The 26093-nt window shown below is 31.9% G+C and overlaps 5 protein-coding genes across 5 annotated transcripts; 1 reads left to right on the forward strand and 4 right to left on the reverse strand.

Annotated features, from left to right (window-relative positions):
* Window positions 1-29: 29 nt before the first annotated feature.
* Window positions 30-537, reverse strand: LOC120116269 (4-hydroxy-3-methylbut-2-en-1-yl diphosphate synthase (ferredoxin), chloroplastic-like). The gene is made up of 2 exons (XM_039136798.1): window positions 446-537; window positions 30-287 (listed from the first exon to the last, which is right to left on the reverse strand). The coding sequence occupies exons 1-2, from the start codon at window positions 533-535 to the stop codon at window positions 147-149; spliced, it is 231 nt and encodes a 76-aa protein (XP_038992729.1). The 5' UTR covers window positions 536-537; the 3' UTR covers window positions 30-146.
* Window positions 538-1938: 1401 nt separating this feature from the next.
* On the forward strand, window positions 1939-4979 carry LOC120116271 (UBP1-associated protein 2A-like). Its single transcript, XM_039136800.1, has 2 exons — window positions 1939-3561; window positions 4678-4979. The coding sequence occupies exon 1, from the start codon at window positions 1954-1956 to the stop codon at window positions 3547-3549; it is 1596 nt and encodes a 531-aa protein (XP_038992731.1). The 5' UTR covers window positions 1939-1953; the 3' UTR covers window positions 3550-3561; window positions 4678-4979.
* A 2077-nt stretch (window positions 4980-7056) lies between these two features.
* Window positions 7057-14137, reverse strand: LOC120116270 (protein argonaute 4-like). Its single transcript, XM_039136799.1, has 23 exons — window positions 14121-14137; window positions 12653-12892; window positions 12341-12546; window positions 12022-12246; window positions 11788-11924; window positions 11612-11709; window positions 11427-11524; window positions 11110-11281; window positions 10901-11017; window positions 10709-10816; window positions 10519-10581; window positions 10321-10434; window positions 10059-10224; window positions 9859-9971; window positions 9593-9730; window positions 9281-9411; window positions 9090-9155; window positions 8306-8369; window positions 8102-8213; window positions 7943-8016; window positions 7525-7619; window positions 7409-7440; window positions 7057-7267 (listed from the first exon to the last, which is right to left on the reverse strand). Exons 2-23 carry the CDS (start codon window positions 12887-12889, stop codon window positions 7092-7094), a joined length of 2742 nt encoding a protein of 913 aa, XP_038992730.1. The 5' UTR covers window positions 12890-12892; window positions 14121-14137; the 3' UTR covers window positions 7057-7091.
* A 3738-nt stretch (window positions 14138-17875) lies between these two features.
* Window positions 17876-18667, reverse strand: LOC120116281. Its single transcript, XM_039136807.1, has 3 exons — window positions 18646-18667; window positions 18202-18450; window positions 17876-18011 (listed from the first exon to the last, which is right to left on the reverse strand). The coding sequence occupies exons 1-3, from the start codon at window positions 18665-18667 to the stop codon at window positions 17926-17928; spliced, it is 357 nt and encodes a 118-aa protein (XP_038992738.1). The 3' UTR covers window positions 17876-17925.
* Window positions 18668-20475: 1808 nt separating this feature from the next.
* Window positions 20476-24086, reverse strand: LOC120116272 (GATA transcription factor 11-like). Its single transcript, XM_039136801.1, has 3 exons — window positions 23992-24086; window positions 22627-22987; window positions 20476-21390 (listed from the first exon to the last, which is right to left on the reverse strand). Exons 2-3 carry the CDS (start codon window positions 22951-22953, stop codon window positions 20719-20721), a joined length of 999 nt encoding a protein of 332 aa, XP_038992732.1. The 5' UTR covers window positions 22954-22987; window positions 23992-24086; the 3' UTR covers window positions 20476-20718.
* Window positions 24087-26093: the final 2007 nt, after the last annotated feature.

Consider the following 26093-nt stretch of genomic DNA (forward strand, 5'->3'; position numbering starts at 1 on the left):
CCTTCTTTTGTGTTAGCAGTTGACCAGATCGACGCCGGAAATCAAAGTAATGTCTGTGCTTTTCCTCAAATCGTGCTGGTTGAAATTTCGAGTCAGAAAGAAAGGTTCTCAAAATAATGGTATTTGAAGTGATAAAACATGTCTAATTAATCAATGTTTCCAAATCCTGCCACCCCTTGCTGAAGTTCGGCAGCTTTCATACCAAGGTTAGCCATCCTTCTACACGGATCTATCTCTTCCTCGGGTGGCTCGGTCAGTGAAACTCTGATTGTGTCACCTAAACCATCCTGCAAGTATAAGATCATATTATCAACAAATGAGCCAGACTTTCCAAACACATTTTTAAAATCACCATAGCTGCGGAGCATTGCAGAACCACAAGCATTGGAAACTTTTAATAGTAACCGCTTCTGTTGACTATGCTCTATTTGTACTGTGAAGGTACCTGAAGAAGGGTCCCAATGCCAATCGCAGATTTCATCCTCACCTTCTCCAGCTTCAGTGACTCCCAGATGTAGTGGATAATCCCAGCCATGAACGTACATTTCAGCCACAAACAGACGTTAAGCCTGGACCATGACAACCGGATTGCTTGCTTTCATTGAAAAGACAAAATTATGGTTGTCCAGCTTTCTACATATCCTGGCAAACTCGACTGCAGATTCAACCTGTTTTACAAAAACCCAATTAATTGGATGTATTGGATGAGAAAATGCGCGTGAAAGCTGTAAGGCAGCAAGAGATACGATAAATGTTCACCATTCCCCTTGGAGAATCCCCATAGTAGCTCATTAATAAAGAGTGTTAAATTATTTCTAATCATTGAGAAAAAGGTTTTTAGGGTGTTTAGATAATTTTTTTGATAAATTTAAATTAAAGAATATTTTTTTTATTTTTTAATAATTAAAAATTATAATATTTTTTTTTTGTAATTTCTCTTAATAGGATATTCTTTTACTTAAAATTATCGAGAGAAAATTTCTTGTACATCTAGACAACAATTTCTCAAAAATTTAAAATAAAATAACATTGCTCTTACTCTCATTATTAATGCACTATTAATAAAGAGTCATATGATAAGCGATGTCAATGCAAATGAAATGACATGTATAAGTATTTCGTATACGTAAGGAAAATATAGTATAATATAATAAAATTCATATATACATATAAATAATTATAAAATGTATATTAAAATAAGTTAATTTTTATTTACAAAATATATCTAGGCAAATTAAAACATACTATAATATATAAACATATACATATATGTACACATAAAAAATAATATATATATATATATATATATATTAAAAGATATCTAGTAGATAAATATTTTATACTTACAAATTATAATATCTAATATATATATATAATGTAAAACTAGTTGGCTCATCTCGAACCAGACACAAGAAGGAAAGATTTCTTCATGTGCCATCAAAAACACCAATCTTCTATAAATTGAGAGGATGTTTGTTAAATAAAAGTCAAAGATAAGATTATTGGAGATAAAAGGATTTTTTGACGTGTGTTAAGGGAAAATGAATAATATCTGGAGATGGGTTTTGAGAGAGGTGATGGAGATGATAAAGGAAAGAATAAATGTGACCGTCATGGATGGATTTTCTTCTTTCCCTTTCTAGGTGATTTTTTAGGGTTAATAATTTTGACCCTAAATATTAATTTTTATTTTATGGAATGTACATCTTATGTGGCTCATTCTGATATTAAAATAAGCTACGTTATAACAGTGTTATGAAGTAAAATTAATATATAAAGTTAGTAATTAAATTGAACTAATTAAAAGTATAGTGAATGAAATAGGAGAGAGTAAAATTCAGTGATGAGTAGTCTAATTTACCCATAATTATATGGAGTTAATGATACGTATAAAGTCGGATATATCCTTAATCTAACAGCTGAAATTGGGAACTGAAAATATATTTGTTTTATATGTTGATAGACTCCTTCGACTTCCAAACCCTAGCAATTCCTTCAAAACTCATAATAAAAATCCTAATTTTCTTTTCATCCATGGCAAAAAAGCGAAAGCAACGATCCTCTGAACCCCGACCCACCAAAACCACCTCAGATCCTCAACCAATTCAACAAGAACAGCAAGAACAGCAAGAACAGCAAGAACAGCCCCCGTATATATCCGACGAAAACCTGAACCCGGAACTAGGCGAGGAGCAGCATCTACAGGAAGTGGAAGAGGAGGTAGAAGTTGAAGAAGAAGTAGAAGTAGAAGTAGAAGTAGAAGAGGAAGTTGAAGTTGAAGAAGACGAGGAGGAAGAAGAAGATGATGATGACGAAGGCGAACGAGCTCCAAACCAAACCCTAGTTGGTTCCTCTATCGCCTCCATTCAAAATGGAGCCCCTAAGGGAACGGATCAGGAAGAAGAATTGGATGACGAGCCGTTCGAGAAACTTCTAGAGCCATTCGGGAAAGATCAATTGATTACCCTTATTAAGAAAGCGGTTTATAAACACCCGGAATTTATCTCGTCCGTTCGGGAGTTCGCCGATGCAGACCCGGCCCACAGGAAGATCTTCGTTCATGGGTTAAGTTGGGATACCACTGCTGAAACCCTCACTGCAGAGTTTACTAAATATGGGGAAATTGAAGAATGCAAAGCTGTTACCGATAGGGTTTCTGGGAAATCCAAAGGTTACGCTTTTATTCTATTCAAGCATCGGAGCGGGGCACGCCGGGCTTTGAAACAACCCCAGAAGAAGATTGGGAATAGAATTACTTCTTGCCAGTTGGCTTCACAAGGGCCGGTTCCTGCACCTCCTCCGAATGCTCCACCTGCTTCTGAGTATACTCAAAAGAAGATTTTTGTTAGCAATGTGTCAGCTGAATTGGACCCAGAGAAGTTGCTAGAGTTTTTTAGACAGTATGGTGAAATTGAGGAAGGTCCATTGGGGCTTGATAAGCAGACAGGGAAACCAAAGGGGTTTGCCCTTTTTGTATACAGGTCGGCTGAAAGTGCCAGGAAAGCATTGGAGGAGCCTCATAAAAATTTTGAAAGTCATGTTTTGCATTGCCAAAAAGCCATTGACGGGCCGAAATTGACTAAAGGTGGTTATGGAGGAGGTACTTCTGGTGGGCATCATCAGGAGTACCACCAGCACCAGCAAGGAGCACATCAGATTCAGTCTCATTACCACCATGCTAAGAAGGGAAAGTATTCGACCTCTGGATCAGACACTGGTCATTTGATGGCTCCATCTGGTCCTACTGCAGTGGGGTTCAACCCTGGAGTTGCTGCTACTGGCTTTAACCCTGCTGCTGCACCTGCTTTAAACCCAGCACTTGGACAGGCTTTGACTGCATTGCTTTCTGGACAGGGGGGCTTGGGGCTTGGTAATCTGCTTGGAGGGTTTAGTGGTGCCCCTGTCAACCAAGGAGCACCCAGTGCAGGCTATGGGAATCAGGTTGCTGGAGGCTATGGAGTGCAGGGTGGATATCAAAACCCACAGATGGGTCAGGGTGGTGCTGGTAGGAATCAACCCGGTGGCAGTGCTCCTTACATGGGACATTAGGTGAAGCCCAAGGTATCTGGATATTATATTTTTTTCATCATTTATAGTATTGTTGCATTTGCATGATCTTTATGCATAATAGAACTATCAAATGCGAATTTGATTCTAATGAGGGAAATGTGCCATAAATCATGATCTCGCAATGGGTGGTTAGTGGTCAGGATCAGGTTTGTTGCAAAGCTGAAAAAGAATTGCATAAAAATGTGCCATAAGAATTGCTGTGTTTAAAACCTCAACTGGACTTAATTGTTGATGAATGACTACAGTTCTTCTTAGTTTGCTTTAACTTTTAGGGTTAAGTACACTAGAAGTCATTAAATTGTTTTGCTCACCAATTTTATCAAATTGTTACAAGATAGTCATTAAATTTATTGAATTTTTAGAAAATGGTCATTAAATTTTATCAGTTTGTTACAAAATAGTCATTAAATTTTATCGAAATGTTACAAAATGATCATTAGTTTATAGAAATTTTACAATCATTATAATGTCACAGTGACCCTTTTGTAACTTTTAAAAGTTCAATGATCAAAAAGATAATTTAAGCATAGTTCAATTGCCTCTAGTGTACCTTACCCGATTTTAAGTTAATACTTAATAATATGTTTTAAGTTAATTGTTCGGTGTTAGTTTAACAACATGACTTAATTGTCGATGAATGACTAGATTTCTTACTTCTTAGTATGCTTTAACTTTTATGTTAATACTTTAATATTTCGAAGTTAATTGTTTGGTTGTAGTTTAACAAGGTTAATTTTTCAACTCTTGGACAGAGCAAATGCTTCTTAAGAGTTGGGATGTTATTGAGTCTGAGCTTTTCTTATATGAAGGCTTCATTACAAATTTTGTAATCATCTATATTTCTTTGAAGTTGATCCATATATCTTTAAAATTTATTTGATTTTTTTGTTTCCTTTCTAAAATTAAAATGAACCGTTCTTCTTGCTTTCATCTCACTTAACGTTGTCTATTGAGTTTCATTTTGTATTCTTTCATTGTTATCCTTCAAATTTTAGTTGGTTAAACTTTATTAACATGATCTTATTTGTTTCTGCCGAAGGTATGAAACTTCATCTTTTTCCATAAGTCTCTTGTTTTTGAAACTGTTTATGCTTTATTTTTGTGCAGATACTTTCATAGATGCATCAATCATTTTATTTTCAACTCTGGTGATTCTGAAGTTCCTGGCACTCATGCAAACGTGGTCTTTAAATTTGTACCCAAAAGTTGTTATTGTTTGCCTAGTATAAAGATCAGAAATCTTTAACCTGTATTTTCATTTTTGTTTTCGTACTCTCCCACCTTCTCATGTTTTTAAAAAGGTGTGCTATTTCAGTTAGAATATTTGTTTCTTGAAAAATGTTGAGTAACAAGTAGAATTTTCATTTAGATGCTACTATGCCTTTTTTATATTTTCAAGTGTGACTCAAACAATTCCTTTTCCGTACCCTTTTTTTATTATTCTATTTTCAAGAATGTTCTTAATTTGGGTTTATGTGACAACATTTTTGGGGTTATTTACATTTTTTTGAATTGTGGTTCTGTAAATTTGATGGTAATTTGTATGGAATGTTATTGGCTTGTTTGGTTTCCACTGATTTTAACTTGATATAGACTGCCGTGTCATGATATAGCTTATGAAATCATTAACTACCATATTGGACGGGATTAGATTTTAAATTGCAGGTACGATGGCTATATGGTCCGGACTGCTGCTTTTGTGGTTTTAATGAGCATTCCCAGCTCTATTGATTCTTAGTCTCTGCATGTGTTTCATTAGTTGTTTTGCAATGGAAGATAAAGGGAGCTGTGAAATTGGACAAATTCTTTTTGTGCATTTAGAACATGTGGTGAAGTGTGTTTTGTGATGTAATCAGTTGTTTTAGAGATGGGAAGGTCCTGTATATTGTTTTGCATGATAACCTTTTGTTGTTTATTGTGTATATATATATATATATATATATATATATATGAAGATGGTGGCTGGCCATTTACTTGTCCTAGGTATGGTGAGAATGGCATAATACTTCATATTGCCTGCAACATTACATATACAAGATAAGAATGACATAAAACTCAATTCCAACTTGAAAAAGGTTCACTTCTTAACAAACTTGAATATGATATTGGAAAACAAAACAATTAAATTGTAAATGAACATTTTCTTTATAAAATCTTTAATTTTTCATTTTGTTATAATATACTTTTTATGAAATGTGATTATCGTTTTTCAATAACTTCTTGTTAGCAATTAATTTTTATTTTCTCCATTGTTTTTCGTTTGGGTTATTTTTAACTTGTGATTTGAGAACATAAATCAGATGGAAGATATTTTTTGCATACTGAAATGAGGCTGAATTAAGGTAAAGGTAAAAAAAAATGTAGGACGCTGGTAGAAGGATTACAAGTTCAGCCAATATTGTCATAAATTCAAAGTTACAATGGTTTACGTAATTTTCGTAATCGTTTATTATAGTATAGAAATGATTGCATAGTATGTCCTCAAACTATAACAACTTTTCTAAATTAATTTCTAAACTTTAGAATATTCTATATCAATCTCCCAAAATGCGACCCCATTCCAAATTAGTCCTCTAAACTTAAAAATATTCTATATCAATTTCCAAGCTATTGTTTTCTTTTCATTTCTAATCATACCGTTAATCTATCATTAACTCTATTGGTTAATAATTTTAACTTATTTTTTTAAGGTAATAGGAACTGGACTGAACTCGTGACCTTTTAAACAATTTTTAGGACCTTCATAAATAGTTTAATTTTTAGGTCATGGGTTTAATTTTCTTGACCTTAAAAATATATTACCTTTTTAGATCACGAATTCAATTCCCAAAACTTTAAAAGACCAGTAAAATTAGATTGTCGAGGGATAAAAATAGAATACTTTTAAAATTCAGGTACCAATTTAAAATGAGTCATAATTTGAGGATTGAAATAAAATACTTTAAAGTTTAAGAACCAATTTAGAACGAAGGCCATAGTTTGAGGACCTCACATTCAATCAACTCTATCATAATAAGGTTCTATGTAATTCACCTTAATTTAACCTTATGTTCCAGACCAATTATGGCTTCCAGTTTCAGTGTAACTAATATATTGAAATTTTATATAAAAAGGGGGAAAAAACTCTAAATGGGCTCAACTCTGCTGCTGTGATCCTTGTTTAAAGTTTTCTTATCAAAAATCCGATCTTTAGATGAATCTAATTGATTTTTCTGCAGTCAGCATTGAAGACCCAAATATTTTAGCCACAATCCAACTCTTCAAGCATAACCTGCCGAATAACATCATCCACATTCCACACCACAAACACAGCCAAGTTACACAGGCGAGAGCCACTTGTTCACAACCCTAGACCAGTAGGTTCATACTCAAAATGGATGATGATTCAAACAACACTGCATCATCATCATAAACATTCCAGGATGGATAATCCTACATTTTTAACTTAAAACCGTTTCAGTCGTTCGGTAAAAAACACCAAATGCCTATACAAAACATGGGGCTCGGCTCATACGTCCCTCTCAACAGAAGAACATTGAGCTGCAGACTTTCTCATTCAACCTAGGCAGCTGAGGGACAGCAACAACTCCTGGTGCCGTAACCCCACCATGGCTTGACGACGTCTCCGATGCATCTTCAAACTTCATGAACGTTCCAACCTGTGAGGCTGCCAAATGTGCGTAGCAGATTGGAGCAACTGTAACAAAATCATCATTCTCATACTCCCAATCCCACAAAATATATAAACAAACACTTCAGGAGAAAAAACTATATCAAACCAAGTGTTGCTGAAAGCCACACAAACACTAGGGGCCAAAAGCTACAACAGATTTCTTACCTACAGAAATGGCAGTGGTGCTCCTTTGGTAACTGCAATACACAGATTATAAGTAAACACAATATTATGGATTAAAACATTGCGGAAGCGATTACTATACATGATTATACACTCACACATATGACAGAGAATGAACAAGTTCCTGGAGATCATCAGCCGAAAACCCAATCTGATCTAACAAAACATGATAATGGGTAGGCCTCGTGGTTCCCTGGAAACCAAACACAAATTATATGAAGAAATGAACATTACAACAATTTACAACACATCAAAAACGTCACTAACACCGTAATCACCACAAAAAGATATTTAACACAAACATTTCAAAGTAAAAACAGCCAATTGAGCCTTGATCAAGAAAAAAAAGGATTTAGATGCAAAACTCAGAATGAAGTTCAGAAATCAGAGTTTTGATTCACATTTAAAGGTAGAAAAAGAACAATGAAGTTCCTTGCATATTAATAAAGGGGAAAAAAAGACAAGATATAACTATAGAAACATTAATCAACAAAACAAAGTTCTGGAAACACTTACAATCATTCCCGCATGAGCACAAAGATAGAAGTCATTGTTCTTTGGATGACAGATTTTGTTGTCTATAACAGTGCCTGTATAATAGGGAAAAGAGGGGATCAACTGGAACACCATAACAAAGATACTGTAGTGGCACGCTGAATCATAACTGATCCTTACCAGGTGGGACATTGTCAGGAGATCCCTGCTGGAAGAACTTTGTATGATGGTTTTTCTGTGCAACGATGACCACAAACTTGGGGTTCCAACTCTCGTCAAGAAATTTGCAAGCCTATAAAGTAGAAACGTTAATAGTTGATGTTTTATCCCAATCACTATCTTAAGAGAATGTTTTATCATTAGCGATGTTATCTTATTGCATACCTCAATGACTTGATCCAGTTCAATGTTCAAAACTTGATTGAACTGTGACTCACTAACCCCATCCCTGAATTGATTCAAGAATCATAATGAGCATCTCAATAAATGTAACACAAACATCATATCATTGTAACCACAAACTCACAAAGAAATACACACAAGCGACATGATTAATCATAAGATAAATTTAACTATCCAAAAAAACCATAAGATAATAACACAACTTGCAGTGGAAAACCATGAAAAACAGGATAAGTTTGCCATATAGATTAACACCAAACATATTTTTGCAATTGCAGAATTTTAAAAAATAAAAGGGCTTTACATGGAAGATATAGTGCAGAACAAAACTATATGACAGATGTACAAATGTTAAGAGGGGTTATCACAACAGTCAAAGTCATAGCCAGAACAATAAATTAGGGATATAGAAGAGGCTAAAAGAAAGATAAAAGATCTGATGCATGTCAAAATTCAGGAAGAAGTTTAAAGGACATTCAACTTGTACAATTCGTATGCTGCATGAAGACACTATGCAGATAAAGATGCTTATTCCCTAAATAGTGGTTATACATTTCACATGTAAAAAATGATCTGGTAGAATAAATATATAGTGGCTTAGAAGTCATTATAGAGTTTGCAACGAAGAGAAAAATCAATGACAATTAAGAAATAGGAAAACCAAATTCTGTACTTGCATGTTACCTAAAATGATGATTTATGCTTGGAAAATGTTTATATTATCATACAAACTGGACACGAGAAACAGCAAAACGTAAAAACAAACCTGAAAATTATGATTTGATCAGGCTTTCGCTTTCCTGAACTTGTATAGAAGTCCAAGAGAACCTCCCTGATATTGAAAAATAAAATCATTAGGAACACAACTGTAAACATAACTAGACCCCAAAGTTAAAATGCTAGACATGAATGATTAACAACAGATAACAAATCATAAACAATTTTATTGGCACGCACCTAAAGATACCCTCATCCTCCTTGTCAGACACTCGTTTGAACAGAGAATCTATCATTTCAAGCTTAGGTGACTGTGTCCGCACAGATGCCCTGTAGCGGGAAATCAAAGGCCACTGCCTGGAGCTGACCACCTAGAAATTCAACAAAAGGAATTCTTAAAATTTTACAGGTCAAGAAGCTTCATTATAGGCAATATTTAATAAGTATTTAACATGCACAGACTGCAGAATCACATCTCAAATAACTACCATTACAAACAGAGCAATTGAAGGAAACTTGAGACACCCAATGACTATGAAGAATCATCCCTACCGCAGCAATTGATGGAATATCAGACTGCCCAGGGGAGCCATGAGACACATCCATGCCAAGGATGATGGTTGGGACCTTAGAAACAACCGGAATTGAAGTTGTTTGCTCAATTGCTAACATAGAATTCAGTCCTCCAAGCTGTGAGCAGATTATGCAGAGGTAAGAGCAGGTCAGGGTTTGATATACAAAGAAAGAAATAGCTTACCAATCCATCATCCAGAAGTTACAAATTAAAAAATAAAAGAATAAATCTGCCAGGAGCCTACCTTTGCATTGATTTTTAGAAGCAGATTCGTAAGGTACTGATCATTGACCCTAGTTGGAGCCATACACTGCGTGACTATGCCAAACTCGGCAAGATTCTTCTTCTTCCATGGACCTTTAAAAATCAATGAACTTTACATGTAAGGAAAGACTTTGAAAAGAAAAGCAGAGTCAATGTATGACCAGATAATATTTTGCATACCATAAAGATCAGAATTTTTCTTATCAGGTAAAACACAAAGGAGGAACTGTGGAGCTCCAGGAAGTTTAGATTGGATGTCCTCAAACATTTTATCCACTCTAACAATAGGAGAGCAGCGTCTGTTCTGATTTGACTCTTGAAACACATCAAAAGGATGGTCTATCCTCTAAAGAAGAGTCAACAAGTTGAATTATACAACTCTGTATATGCTTACTGACAAAACCGTCACAACCAAAATAAAAAAATCAAATGCCAAACATACAATTCCTTTCATGTCTCCACATCTAATCAAATCTCGAACAAGGCTATTTGTATCACATCGTGCTGAGAAGTTAACAACAGCCCATCGTTCAATCTTAGTTGGCTCCACTAGTTTCTATCAAGTCATAAACAGAACTGTTAGAGAAACAATAAAGGGAAAATACATAAAACGTAAGGTTGCAAAAAGGAGAGGAAAGACCTTGTTGTTAAAATTCCACCGACCATTCCGTGGAAAGAAATCTTCACCATTCCCGACTTTTAACTGTCATCAAAGATAAAACAGAATTTAGATCTAGAAAAAAGATTATTAGGGTAACCCTGAACACCCAATATAAATGTATGATATTAATGGAACAAACAAAAATTTATTAAGTTAAAGATGACTCTACCCTTGGTGCAGGCAGAACACGACCTTCGACTTGGGTGAAATTAGTGCTGATAGAAACGCCACATGAACGCAGCATTGGCTCAGCACCATAATTACTCCTCTGTAAAGCCTGCACAAATTTTGCAACACTCACCGACACAAGTTATAACACAAGTGAAATGAAGAGAGTCAAACGCTTAGAGGAAAGACTTACACTAGACAAGACAGTCATTCTTTCCTGAGGCTTCTGTCTTGATTTTTCAACCAGTGAAGCTCTCTGAAAAGTGGTTAGTGCTTTTGTGTAACGTTGCAAAGACACCAGGGAACACAGCTATGGCAACAGGTGCACAACAAGCCATAGACAAGAATTAGTTATGAAACATATATTCTATAAATAAACAAAACCATAGTGCATGAATTCACCTCCAAAGGAATATACGTTGGCCGTTTTGGCTTTCCAACATTAATGCACGGCAGGTCTGCAGAATAACGCAACTCTATGTTGCGATGGTTGACAAAATAATCATAAACAGTAATCTCTAGATTCTCAGCTTCACCATTATCATTCTTCGCACTTTTTTGCTTCAATGAAAACCTACATGAAGACCACAAATATACAACATAAAAAAGTCCATCCTTAAAATTGAAACATACAACTGTTCTGAAAAAAATAAAAGCCGAGTTAAAAAAACTTAAAATAAATCAAAGAAAAAGCACTGTTCTGAAATCAGAAACCATACAACTGATCTTTGCACATTTGTTCGCTCAATCCAGTAATCTTGTACTCTTGATTGGATGGACCGACTTTTATCCTCAGATTCTTAAGAGTTCGTTTAGCCTATACAGGGAACCAAGCAACAGTGGTTTAATAATTGATGCAAGAAAACTCAAATTCACTTGGCAAAAGTGAGTATTTGTTGGTTACCTTGGTCCAGTCCAGGGAGTAAGGATCTCTGGCATTCTGATTGGCAATTAAAAAATCCACGACTGGACCAGGTCGAATTATCATGGTAGTTGATACATCTAAAATAGAAATAAATTGAGTAATTAAAAAAATACAAAGCAGACGAATGAATTAGAGCTGGGAGAAAAGATCCCAACCAATGTTCAGGGAAAGGCCTCCTTGTGAGGCTCGAAAACTAGAATGGAACCCTCTGCAGCCTAGGACACCTCCACCAATGTCTGTAAAATTGTCAGGATTGTTTTGAAAGAAAGATTGGCGAACAAGAAGGCATCCCCTATAATCAAATTAATTTTGTAGCAAAAATTTAACATCCATGACCAAAACCTAAAAATGGGTAAAATAATATGCATGCATATATATATTTAACTCACTGTTTTGCAGCATGCTGCCGTAAAATGATATCCAACACCCTTAAGGCTTCTTGTGAGTTCTCTGATTCCTGTCCACGCAGAGCATTTTGAATGGCCTGCATGGGAATCTTTGCAGCAAAGCTAATCTCCACTTTAAAGGTTTTTGACTGATAAGACCGTTTAATTCTCTTCCTGTCGTGAGCATTTGGACTCTCATGGCCATTAGGACTTGCATTCCCTTTGTTTCTATAAATAAGATGGAAGGTCCGTGTTTAGAGCTTAAATAACAATAAATGGGAATGACATAAATACTAAAAATCAATTATAAGTGCATGCCTACCTGTTGGATGTAACATCTTCAAGTATAACTGTAAACTCAAGCTTGTTATTTGGGAGAGGACCAACAGTAAATAAACTCTTCTCTCCATCATAAGCAAAATCCTTTCCAGCCAGCTCATTGCTATAGGTTTCTTGCACCCTATCTATCACTTTTCTTCCAACACCTTTTCCATCGACAGGACGACCATCTTCATAAGATAGAGAAACCTATTGAACCAAATGCAAAAGAACAAACTTGCATCAACAATTACCGTTTACAAAATGGAAGCGGAGATGTAAAAGGGGAAAGGTGCAAAGGAATCAAACGGCATACACAGTAGTGGAAGAAATATCCATCAACACTTCCAACATTCACTTTGAAGTGATTGGTTAGAAGAGTTATCTTCTGTCCTTTAGACCCAAGACCACGCCTGGCCATTGGGACTCGCACAACCTTCTTTTTTGCAGGTTCAGATTCTGCTTTGATAGGTACAACATCAGGAGGCACAGGTGGGGGAGGTGGCAGAGACTCAGGCACATCCCCATTTCCATCTTTCTCAAACAATTCCATATCCTAACCAAGAAGAAAAATATGTATCGTATGAAGAAATAAAAACAAATAGCAAGTGCTAAGGTCACCTGAAATAAAAGTAAAACCGCTTGGAAAGTATATAAAAAGGATATTATGTAATCATTTCATGAACAAAACGGCTTTCAACTTCTAAGCTAATTTATTAGTCATATTACTAACAAAGAAAGAGAAAGAGAAGCAAACCCTCTAGAAATACCACAATCGTAGAAACCCATCAAACTAGGTCACTCAGAATCTATTTCATTTAAACCATATAGAATTATAATACAATGGCAGATTTTATTTATTTATTTATTTATTTATTTATTTTGTACTTCAAACATGTTAAAGAGGTCGAATCTCTTTTAGAGAAACGAAGGCATACATTCAGGAAATTCAGTTGACTAAATAATGGCTTAAAGATCTTATACTACTGGCAGAGTGGAAAATAGAAACAACCATAGACATTCAAACACCCAAAAACACAAGCAAAGTCAAGACACCAAACTCTATGCTTTTAAAAATGACGATTTTTTCCCTAAGAATATGCTAAAAACACCAACATGCAAGCACATTAAAGACATGTTTATAAAGGATAGGAAAATTATCTAGAAAATCAGAAGATCTACAGCAAAATAAGCAAATATTTAAGAATGGCGGAACACCCACAAACAAAATAGATAAATAAGCGTAAATGATAAGATAAAAGGAAAATAAATACCCTTCAGAGTGTAAAATAAGGAAATCTAAGTACATAAGCTTGAACACACGAATACGGTTAACATTAAGCGACGAATGACGCAGAAATGTTACAGCTTTTTAAGATGCTTGCTCACAACTCAAAAAGATGACATGGAAATCATTTTTAGCACTAAAAAATTGAAATAAGATAAAATAACAAGGTTTCAAAAAGCATACTGAAGTGACAAAAGTGTTCTGCTATACTACCTTAAAAAACTAGTCTGTTGGTGTATAAAAAAGTTACGTAAGAAAATAAAGAAGCTAAAAAACGTATACACTTCAACGTTTACTCAAAACTAGAAACAAAAACAGGAGTAAAAATACCCAGATCATATACTTGAAAGGGAGAAAAACCCATGAAAAAAATACACACGCACTGAAGCTGCATTGCACGGAAAAGATGAAAAATCCTTAAAAAACAGTAAAACCCCCAAATCGGAAAACGTAAGTCAAAGAAATTGAAACTAAAGAGGTTTCAGAGAAAAACTACCTGAAATTTGTAGAGAAAACAACTTGTAGAAACCCTAAAAAATTAAGTGAGATTATCAAGATCAAGGCTCCCGGTCTCTGATTTAGGGGGAAAACAGACGGCTTTGATTTGATCAGAGAGATGAATGAGATCGAATAGGAACAGTTCTCTTATCTCATTTATAAATGGGAACTTGTCACTACCTCGGTTATGAAGTGTGTGTTTTTACTACTATATTTTTAGGGTAAATTATAAATTAATGGTCTAAACTATTATTTATGTTCCATTTTGGTATCTGAATTTTATTTTAAAATTATACTAAACATCTAATTTATGTTTTATTTTGGTATCTCGTAATTGAAAATTTAATGGTTATGTTGACATGTTATCATGAGATAAAGCCATAATATTATTAAAAAAATACGTCAGTGATTCTGTTAATTTTTTAACACTATATATTAAATTGAAACTTAAATTAAATATTAAATATTATTTTGAAATAAAACAAAGTTTATATACTAAAATGGAATTAAAGACCCTAGTTTTCGTTCAGAAAATTTTAAAATCACGAAATTACTCTCCGAACGACGGTGTGATTGATGTAACTGTGACACATGTCGAATACACGTGTGGGTGAGTTTAGAATTTTAGTTTTATTTTTATAAGAGGGAAAATCGAATCTAAACAGATTGTCAGATCTTTAACCACTTTGAGTTCATATATTAAAATTTTATTTATTTAATAAATAAATCCAAAATTATGCATGATTGAAAAAAGAAACAAAAAATTACGTACAAAGTAATTATCGTCAATTTTCCCAACAAAAAAAAAATCATCCTTACCCACTAATTTTTTTTGTCAAAGCTATATTTTTTGATCTAACATCTTCTGCATCTTATGTTGGTCTGGCAGCACGTGGGGTAAGACGCGCCCCTGGAAGCGCGCCTTGTTAAACGTGTAAAAAATTCAGATGTTAATTTTATAAATATTTTAAAATAGTATCTAATATGTAAGTAAATTCTTTAGGGTGATATTTGTGTAAAAATGACAACTTTATTTATTTATTTTTTTGAGTGAAAAAAAATTTTACATTAAAATCTTTAAATATTTTTTTGCAAATTATTTTATGACTCGATAAATTTTAATTTTTGCATGAAATTAAATAATACATATAATCTAGTATAGGAAATCTTTGAGGGTAAATATTTTAAAATATAAATAATTTTATAAATTTTGTATAACTATTATTTCTTTTTCAAAATGATGATGATAATAAATATTTTATAATTTAAAAAAGTATAAATTTTATATATTTTTTTTAAAAAAATTGACTTTATATTCTTTTTATATTGAATTTTATTCACTTTTAATTATTTTTTATTACATTTTTATACTTTTAATTACAATTGATAAATCAAATGAATTATTATTCGTTTTTTTAAATCAATGAATATACAATAAAAAAGAATTAAAAGTGAATAAAACTCAATAAAAAAGAATATAAAATTAAAAAAATATCATCTCTTTATTTAAAATATTATTTTTAATATTAATTTTTTAAAATATTATTTTTAATATTAATTTTTAAAAATATAAAATAAATATTGAATTCTAATTTTATTAAAAATGAATAAACATTATTAATTTTAAAAGTTTATTTTAATATTTTTTATATTTTTAAACAATTAATTTTAAAAGTCAATTTTTTAAAAAAATATATAAAATTTATAATTCTTTTAAATTATAAAATATTTATTATCATCGTCATCGTCATCATTTTAAAAAATAAATATTAGTTATAAAATTTTTATAAAATTATTTATATTTTAAATTACTTACCTCAAAGTTTTCCTATACTAGATTATATGTATTATGTAATTTAATGCAAAAATTTTACAATTGATAGATCAAATGAATTCTTATTCACTTTTTTAAAAAAATGTAATAAAAAAGAATTAAAAATAAATAAAATTCAATACCAAAAAAATATAAATTTAATTTTTTTTAAAAATAAATAAATAAAGTTGATGTTTTATATAAATATCACCCTAAAAAAAATTAATTACATATTAGACACCATTTTAAAATTATTTATAAAATTAATACTCGGATTTTTATACGTTTAACAAGACGCGTTTCAGTACGTGACTTACTATAAATGGTGTTAGATCAAAAAATATAATTTGAACGGTGTATGACAGAAAAAATGAGTGTGTAAGGGTGATTTTTTTTTTAAATCGCCGTAATTATCATATAGGATAGGCTTTTAATGCATATCAACTACATTTTAATAATTTATGGCGTCCACGAGATTATTATTATTTTTAAACAAAAAGTAAGTTGATTCTTTTTCTTGAATTGTAGGTGATTTTTAGGATAAACTACATATCTAATATTTAAATTATTTATTTTATTTTATTTTGATACCTAAACTTTATTTTTTTTAAGTATCTAATATTTAGTTTAGGGTTAGAGTATACCCAAGACTCAATTGAGATTTATATAGGAATTTACATATTGTCCATCAAGAGTGACGGTGGTAAAATTTGAACTTGGTCCTACAAACTTAAATTCCTGAATCGTAACCATTTGTGCCAACACTAGTTGGCATAAATATGTATTTTTTTTTGTTAAACAAAAATGTTTTATTTAACATAAAATGTATAGACTCACTTCTCAACTTTAAATTAGTATTTTATAAAAATCCATCAAGAAACAGTCCCCGTTAAAATTGTCATCCTTAATTTTGCTCAGCATCTAAATGTTTTACAAGAGCTTTAGTTTTGGAGAGAATTGAGTACACACATCAAAATAAAGAATCTATGAATCATGAAACAATTGAATCAAAATGCTTGAAAATCAACGTGGAAGATGATACATGATGCTGACATATAAGATTTAGTCATTTAAATTTTGGAGCAATTAAGATGCTTAATGAAAAGAATATAGTTAATAAATTTCTAACCATTAGTCATCCTAATCAATTATGTGAGATATGTATATTCAGTAAACATGCAAAATCATGTTTTTCAAAAGAAATAACATCAAGAAATTTGAGGAACATGTATATGTGGACTAGTCACTCCATTGTCATTCAATAACATAATGATATCTTTTTAACTTATTCATATCGATATATGTGGACTAATCACTCCAGTATCATTAAGTAAAATGTATACTTCTTGTTTTTCATTGATGATTATATTAGAAATATTTGAGTTTACTACTTGAAGCATAAATATGAGGTTTTGATGTTTTAAAAAAATTTAAAGCTCTTGTTGAAAAGGAGAATGGTTACGAGACAAAATCCTTCGGGTCCAATATTTTTTTATAAAATACGTGGAATTCGTCGTCCTTTGACAGTGTCCAGACCGTCACAACAAAATGATATTATGAAACGAAAAAATAAAACTTTTCTTGACATGGCCAATAGTATGATGGAGGCGAAGAGCATACTCAAAGAATTTTAGGTCAAAGTTATTTCATATACAATTTTTTTCTAGTCGCTCGCTAACAAAGAGTGGTTAACGTAACACCTCAAGAAACATGGAGCAGAAAAAAACCAAGTATAAGACATACTCAATTGTTTGGTAGCATTGCCTATGCGCATATACCAAATCAAGATAGGTCAAAACTTGACTGTCATAGTTCTAAATTTATTTTTATTGGCTATGACTCAAACTCCAAGGACTAAAAAATGTACAATCTAAGCAATGGGAAGATTCTTATAAGTCGTGATGTTGAGTTCAATGAACAAGCAATGACTCAAACAGTCTTTGTGTGCCAACGCGAGCTCACCTTTGCAGCTGCATTCCATCTTAAATGTTTATCCTCCTTCACATAGTTCAACCATACAAATTCGACAAACAGCCTCTTCTTCTGGTATGTCCTCGCCATCAGGGCCATTGTTTTCTGAACAATGAGATTTTCGTAAGACATTGCAGACAAAAGATTAAGGCTTTTAGTTTCGTGTCAAATCTGTTCAGACAAAGATCTTAGTCTAATATGAAGTGTTGATTTTATGGTTTAAGATTTCATTTCTGAGATCTATCTCAACTTTGCAAACTTTTGAACATATGCATAAACATAGATGAATACATACCAGCATCGGGTCCGTTTGAAGCATTTGAACTGATTTCTCCTTCCTTTACTCGCGGTGTTGAAGGGACCACTCGGAAGAACGAATCCATTCTCCTTAATTTTCCTTCTTTTTCGTTTATAGGAACTGAAAACGAGCGAGCTATCTGCAGCATGCTTCCCTTACTCTGCAAAGAAACTAACAACTTGATACCGACACTCAAAATCCTTTCACAGAAATGACTAACTTCAGAAAGGAGAAATCTAGGATATGCTATAGAGTATAGACAGTTTTAGATGTCCAATTAACACTCTCTTAATGGAACCATTCAGCGCTGAATGTTAAACCGTTCAGCATTCAGCGCATTTGTTTCGCAACTCTGAATGATTCAGTGCTGACTGATTCAACAAAACAGTGTTGAATGATTCAGCACAGAAGTACATTCTGAATGATTCAGCACAAAAATACATTCTGAATTATTCATAGCCATTATCAAACAGCATGTCATATTCAGAGCTAATTCATACAAAACCTCTGAATCATTCAGCGCTTAATCATTCTGAAGCAAACAAATAACCTCTAAGACATCACTTGGACAGGTCATTAGATTGCAGATATGTTATGTTGTGCAATAATTCGAGCAACAAACTAACGTGTCCCCTTGCATTTATGTCAGAGCCGAAAACCAACGAGGTTAATCCGAGGCTAAACACTCCAAATGTTTCACATTTCGCTGAGAAGCTCAATATTGTCATGCAAATCATTACAGTTGTAGAATCATTATTGTGCAAAACTCAGAACCAACCCACCAGATGAAAAAGATCTATAGTCCACAGAATTGTTAACTCATCCACTAATTATTTTTTTAATTAATTATTTATATCTGATATATTGATCAATTAATTTAGATTAAGTTTTGTAAAGATCTATTATGTGATGATCCTTATAATCTAATCTACTTCATTCACAAAAGTCATGATTTGAACTTTTTACCTTACTTAAGAGTCTAGTGTCTCATCCCATTAGACCAAGTGATTATTAGTACTCATCTATCAGTTTAAATTCAATGTTTGTACAAATAATTATTGTCTTTTTTTTTAATATTTTGACTCCTATCATTTCAAATTTTAGTTAAAACAAACCCTATTAGATAAAAATCATTAATTTACTAATGATCAACATATGTTGAAGACATGGTATTTTCACATGTTAGATATTATCGATGACAAATTTAGAGGTTAAAATGATATTTTATCTAAAGTTTGAAATCAAATTAATATTTTATCAAAAGTTTAGGGGTCAAATTAAAGTTAATCTATTTTAATTAATATGTCATGTCATCAAACTAACCAGAGTTAATAACTGCATGATTAAAATATAACAATCAGTAATGTAAGTAACTAAAATTTAATAAATTGATAATGTAAATAATTGAAATATGATTTTTTAAATTCGATAAGAAAAATATATAAATATAAAGCGAAAGTGATGAATAAATAGTTATCCCATGAAACTATCACCTTCCTATATGAAGAGTTTTTCCTAGGTAAACATTTTATAGGACGTCTTTTGCGTAAACTTATCCAAATTTACATCTTACCTAATAAGATCCTATCGTTATTGTCACCATTTATTATAACATTCAAACTTATTGGTCAAGTCAAAAGTTTAAAATGTCGCCTTTAGGGTATATTTTCAAGGAAATGCTCATCAACAAATAATATAAAAACATTGATACAAACTGTTCCATCGGGGCATGAACAACAAATAACATGAAAAGCAGCACAGAAAATTGACCCCAACAGTGATATCTACGAGTTTCTTTGGATTGTTATGATAAGAATATTAGACTAAAATTTATAATTATAGATACGTATGTATAATGTTATTATAAAATATGACACAAAATTAAATAATTAATTATGTTACATGTGTTATAAGTATTAAAGTATAGATAATATAAGTTATATTTGATTAGAGGCATAATTATAAATTCTTAAAAGATTAATCTAATATTTAGTCTATATAAAAAGATTATGATCTCAAAAAATAGGTTAACTTACATCACTCTTATCTCCGTTATAGCAAGAGAATATTCTATCTTCTTAGAAGATCATAATGAAAAAAAGACTCGAGGATTTTAATATATCAATTAATCTAAATTTACTTCTGCATCTAGCATTATATTTGATTTTATATCAAACTGCAATGACCTTTTGCATTTTGAAATTGAAATATTTATCCAAAGTTTCAGTTTCAGGGAAAATAACTGATTAGATTATGAAAGCGACGAAATAAATTGCATTTAAGAAGAATAAATGAATAGGGTGAGACCTGATATTGTCAAACATGTTAAAACAACCTCTAAATGACATTCGCTAACCCTAATTTGAAAATCATCTAACTTCCTACTTATTCCACTAATGTACACACTGAGAAACAAGGGGTTAAAAAAAAGACAATATGAGGGATAGAAGGAAGCTCCCTATTTGGAGCTTGCTAAACTGATAATGATGAAGCGGTCCCTATTAAGAAGACATTTCAGGTGGAATCACCACCACAGATGGTGGCTTTTTTTCTCATCTCTACCACCTTCTTATGGGAGTTGGAATGCAATGATGGAACAAATGTAGGACTAGCAGCGGGACGGTATTCTGGAAAGAGGCGGCCGGACCTGTAGCGAACCCCACAAGCATTACAAAGGGTCTTTGGACCCTTGGGTCCTTCTCTCCATTGTGGAGTTTTTGTAACTTCACAATGACTACATTTCCTAACAACAGGTTGTTGGGAGGGGGATTTGTCGATCTTACTGGAGCTAGAAAGCCATGTCAGGTTCTTTTTCTTCTGTTTCTTTTTGGCGGATTTCTCAGTTAGATGACTTTCTGATTCAGATTCTGAACCGACCAAAGAAGTAGGTCCTGTGGGGGTAGAGGAGGCGGATGATATAAAAGGCAATGAGAAATGCAGGTTAAAGGCAGATGCTCGTCTGCGCTTGCTTCGATCGCGCTTCACCAGGAAATGTAGATTAGGGTTGATAGGAACTGGCTTTGCAGCTGAGCAAGAGCTAGTCGTTTCAAGTACAGATACCGGACTAGAGGTATGGAACCAGATTGAACCTTTGACATCCACAGAATCTCCTTTTGACATAGTGCTTCTGCTGGAGGATGCTTTGGCAGTGCTTGCCCACTGGTTTAGATGTGAAGACTCATAACACTATATACAAAAAGCGAAGAAGAATTAAGAAAAATGTCGGATGTGAGGTTAAGGAATAATTTACTATCTCCTGTCAAAAATAAATTAATTTTAAAAATAAACATAGAAAGAAGTAAATAAAAGAGAGACCCTCCCATCCATTGCTTGAAAGGAAAACCAAGCCTCGATTAGGCCTGCTTGCTAGCTAGGACCAAAAGATGTACCAGTGTGAAAGCATTTGGTGTATCAATGCACATAGCATGCCATACGCACACAAACTCTTGTACTCTAGTGTGTGTCAGATATAGCTATGTATCCAATACAGGTATGATTTATACTTTTCTACGGTTTTACATGTATTTAAATGATCCTTGGAGATCATATCTCCACGTCTATGAGTTGGACACAAGCAGTGGACGACATAAATACTACAAGAAAAATGAAGAGTACGAACATCAGTCTGCAATAAATTGGATTATTGTCTCAATCTTTTGAACCATTTTCATTAATGAACAGTCACACAAAATAACCTGTGCTTTAAACAAGGCTCTTTCCAAGCATCCTTCACAAAATAACTTTGACAATAAAGTTATGTGCAAGTACTCACTGATTAAGAAACGCTTCATATCTTGGAAAATTACTTCCAAAACATCGCACCCTTTATTGAAGTGTGGATCAACATACTGCCCAAGGCCTATTAGTGGTTTCTTTCTAAGAATGGCACTGTGAGTGTGAGTGTGAGTGTGCACGTGCACATACAGTTATTTATTCACCAAGTAACTGGCACATGTTGATACACATCGTAGATTTGTATCCTCTAACAGTCTAACCCAAACCTAATTGATAGTCTTAGAAGTTAGAACACTAATCTCATACACACACAGACTTTCAGGATAAAGGCATATCAGCGTATGGTTAGCCATTCTATCAAAAAAAAAGCATATGGTTAGCCAAAGCACAGTTTTAGTCCCCATGCCATGAATAATATACAATGTGTCTCCAAGTAAATAAACTCCCCAACAAGTAGAATGGATTATTAATTCAACGAACAGGAACACAAAAAAGACCTCATATGCACAATTTGCAACCAAATTTTTACACTCATGTGTAACAAAAGAATCAATGTGCAATTACTTACAAGGACTCTAAAGTGCCACTTGGACCATGTGGAAAACATATAAGGTAGAATGACTTTCAAATAATTAAAAATCCATAAATATAGGCATAACTAGCGTGGGGGAAACAAATGTTACTTACAGAAACGGTAAGGTTATTCACGGAAGCATCACCCAAAAAATCGCCACAAAAGCTAGAAGACAAGCTGGCCAAAACACTAGCAGGGGGTGGCTCTAAGTTTTGAAAGTTGCAATCCCACTCTTCACCGCCAATACCATCACCATTTTTCTCTTCAACCTCACCAAGAGGCAAATGAAAATCTTTTACAACAGCTTCACTACAACCACCACCATCATCAGTCCCCTCAACATCTTCCAATGGGAAATCCAAATACTTAATTACGTCATCAAAGAAACCATCATTGACCTCAACCCCATCCAAGGCTTTGTCAAACCAAGAATTATTCATAATTTATTTTCTGATTGACTGTTCTTAAATTTTTCTGTTCACAAAATAAAAGAAAAAAATAAAAGTTAATTACTATTATATACAACCATTATAATAAAAAAACCACGCTTACAACGCTTTTAATTAAAGCATTTATAGAATCAGACATAAGTGGAAAGAAATTAATTAAAACGCGTTGGGGTTAGAAACAAGTTATTATCCCACTTGGAAATTAGCTCATCAGATATCTAACATTACGTTTTTTTTATCATTTTTATTACAAAACAGCAAATATTGAGCAATAACTTATTTATTTAAAAATAAATAAATTTTGAAGAAATCGAGGACTCTAGAGATAGTATTTAGGCCAAAATGGTAAATAAGAATAAAGATTCCTAATTAGGTTGATTTTACATATGGAAATAAATGTCTCTTTCTAGGTTTGCCGCTAAACAAGTAACTTCATTCACAAGACAATATTTTCATGAGCCGTAACTTCATTATTTATAAAATACAATAAAATATACTCCTTATAATTCATTAAAATTGTTTTTTAATTTTTTTCAAAATTTTTAAACTTTAATCCTAATTAATTTAAATAATTAAGATTTATAATATATATGTTTAAAAGCTACTTTATTTTAAAATTTATAAATAATAAGAAGTTAAAATTGAAAAAAAATCAGTCAATTTTAGTGTAAACTAATATCTAAGACAATAAAAAAATATTACAAAGATTTACATTTTGTATGGAAATAAATGTCTCTTTCTAGGCACGTCTACATTTTAACAGAGATTTTTTTTTTCAATAACTTGATTGGATACATGAAAAACAAAAATGTAGCAAATTGGAAGTCCTAAATATTAGTAAATATTTTTCAAAGAAGAGAGTGTAGTATCGTTTTCTTTCTTCATTTTCAGAGTTATTAAACAGAAAGCAGAGCTAAAATGAAGAACAGAAATGAAAAGAAATTACAAATAAATGCTAAGATTTAAAATCTTTTTACTCTTGGAAGACAGAGAGAAATAGAGGAAAAAAAGGAAAAGAGAAAGAGGCACCTGGATTCAAGGAGAAACTGAAGCAGAGGCATTGTTTGGATTAGAGGAAAATGAGAGAAAATGAAAGCGGAGAATAGGAGATGATATTACTGCGTCTGACCATTGGGATTTTTAGGGCTTTTGTGAGAGAGAGCAAAAGTTAATGTGGGGTGATGCTCATGGAGATGACTGTGCGGGTTCATCTTCCATCACCGCTCATAATATTTGCTCATAATATTTGTTTTAAGGGTAAATTATTTAGTCACTCAACGTGGTTTAGTTTTGGTCACTTAACTACTTTTTAAAATTATATTTAATATTATATTTTATTTTGATCACATATTTTTGAATATTAATAGTGATGTTGATGTTTTAGTATAAGGTATTGTCACATCATTATTAAATTTTTTTCGTGTAATTATTTTATTAATTTTTTAATAGCGGACGATCAAAATAAAATTAAAACGTACTATTATATATGATTTAAAAAATTAATTGATTAACTAAAAGAAAGTCACGTGAATAATAAATGACTAAATGAATACTTTACCCTTGTTTTAAAGAAGAAAAATAAAGGTTTGATTAAAACTTAAAATTCTGATATTATTTTAAAATTTATTAGCTTTTTTGTATGATAGATTATACATTGATATGTACCATTAATGGCATACATTGATTTGCATTATTAATATAAATTAAGATTAATATAAAAATTGATCCTTATATTTTTCTAAAATGATTTATTTGTCACATGATTTTTAAAAGTTACAAAATACACATTAAACTTTGAATTTTATTTAAAAAAATTAGGTATCTATTGTTAAATATTGTTAAGGAGGTAACATAACATGCTAAATCAATGGGAAATATCTTATTTGACTTCTCAATTATAACTAAAATTTCATTTTCGATTTTTCCCAATATTTCTAAACAATAATTTCAAAAGGAAATTAGAAAACTCATAAATCTTTTAAAATAATATATGAAAAAATATTTTTAAATTTTTTAAAATTATAATTTTGTGAATTTTTTATTCATAAAATTATTTTATAACTAATTATTTATTTAATTGTGGTTGTATTTTTAAAAACTAAAAAAAATTAATTATCAAACAATAAAATTATGTTTTATTAAGCGATGTGATTCAAGCATTTAACTTATGTTGAAGAAGTTTAAACATAATTTAAAAATAAATAAATCTGGAAAATTATAGTATCACATTAATAACAAAAATACATCCAAACTTAAATAAAAATAACTGAAACAATTCTTAAGTTTTAATAACGTATCAAGTAATTTATATGGTGAAAATTTAATATTTATAATATAAAACTAGAAATCAATATTTAACTTGTTTATATCTATTTTATTTTCAATTCAATGAACCTAATAGAAATTGTTTTAATTAAAATTAATAGTAAAATGAATTTTAATTATAATTGAATGATGAAATGAGATATTTTTTTATTAATTTAGCATGACACCTCATCTTTTTAATGACAAATATTGGTGTTGAACATATTTTGTAACAAAATTTAAAATCTAATACCCGTGATGTAACTTTTGAAAGTTTGGTATTTAGAATGATCATTTTAAAATATTTAATGTCCATTTATAAATTTTATCTTATAAAATTAGTGGAGGTATGACTTCAATTTTAGAATTTTCGTGGATTTAACTGGAAACAAAATCTCTAAAACGGTAACTATTAAGCGGTGGGATTAAATTAATTAAAGGGTAAATTATAAATTTAATAACTGAATTTTACTTTATCATATTTCACTTATTATACTTTTAATTTTTTTAATTAACTCACTCAACTTTATACATTTTTTTTCACTCCACTGTTTTTTACTAACACCATGATTACATGGCTTAGTTTAATATTAAAATTAACAAGATTTATAAAAAATAATAAAATAGAATAAATCACTACTGAGGACAAAATTAATTCCACCATCGTTGTTGCGGGTTTTATTTGATCATTATGCTTCATCTTCTTTCTTCTGACGAAGCTCCTCCAGGCTCTTCCTCTAGGAATAATGCCGCCAAGTGGCTTGGATAAAGCAAGCTGCCCAAGTCCTCCATTGATGTGAATGAAACTATAACATATGTTGTACCTG

The sequence above is a fragment of the Hibiscus syriacus genome, unplaced genomic scaffold, assembly GCF_006381635.1.
Source record: "Hibiscus syriacus cultivar Baekdansim isolate YM2019G1 unplaced genomic scaffold, ASM638163v2 tig00110290_pilon, whole genome shotgun sequence".
Lineage (NCBI taxonomy): Eukaryota > Viridiplantae > Streptophyta > Magnoliopsida > Malvales > Malvaceae > Hibiscus > Hibiscus syriacus.

Excerpts from the sequence above, each read along its gene's own strand:
- LOC120116270 (XM_039136799.1), bottom strand. The coding sequence starts at position 12,889 with ATGGAATTGTTTGAGAAAGATGGAAATGGGGATGTGCCTGAGTCTCTG. Across the intron at positions 9,972-10,058 it reads GAAAAATTCTGATCTTTATG|GTCCATGGAAGAAGAAGAAT; the intron begins GTATGCAAAATA and ends TGATTTTTAAAG. Across the intron at positions 8,017-8,101 it reads TCCTGACAATGTCCCACCTG|GCACTGTTATAGACAACAAA; the intron begins GTAAGGATCAGT and ends CCTATTATACAG.
- LOC120116269 (XM_039136798.1), bottom strand. The coding sequence starts at position 535 with ATGGCTGGGATTATCCACTACATCTGGGAGTCACTGAAGCTGGAGAAG. Across the intron at positions 288-445 it reads GCATTGGGACCCTTCTTCAG|GATGGTTTAGGTGACACAAT; the intron begins GTACCTTCACAG and ends TTATACTTGCAG.
- LOC120116271 (XM_039136800.1), top strand. The coding sequence starts at position 1,954 with ATGTTGATAGACTCCTTCGACTTCCAAACCCTAGCAATTCCTTCAAAA.
- LOC120116272 (XM_039136801.1), bottom strand. The coding sequence starts at position 22,953 with ATGAATAATTCTTGGTTTGACAAAGCCTTGGATGGGGTTGAGGTCAAT. Across the intron at positions 21,391-22,626 it reads TGAATAACCTTACCGTTTCT|TGTTATGAGTCTTCACATCT; the intron begins GTAAGTAACATT and ends TTTTGTATATAG.
- LOC120116281 (XM_039136807.1), bottom strand. The coding sequence starts at position 18,667 with ATGGCTATGAATAATTCAGAAT. Across the intron at positions 18,451-18,645 it reads GGCTATGAATAATTCAGAAT|CATATCCTAGATTTCTCCTT; the intron begins GTATTTTTGTGC and ends TATACTCTATAG. Across the intron at positions 18,012-18,201 it reads TTCAAACGGACCCGATGCTG|AAAACAATGGCCCTGATGGC; the intron begins GTATGTATTCAT and ends CTCATTGTTCAG.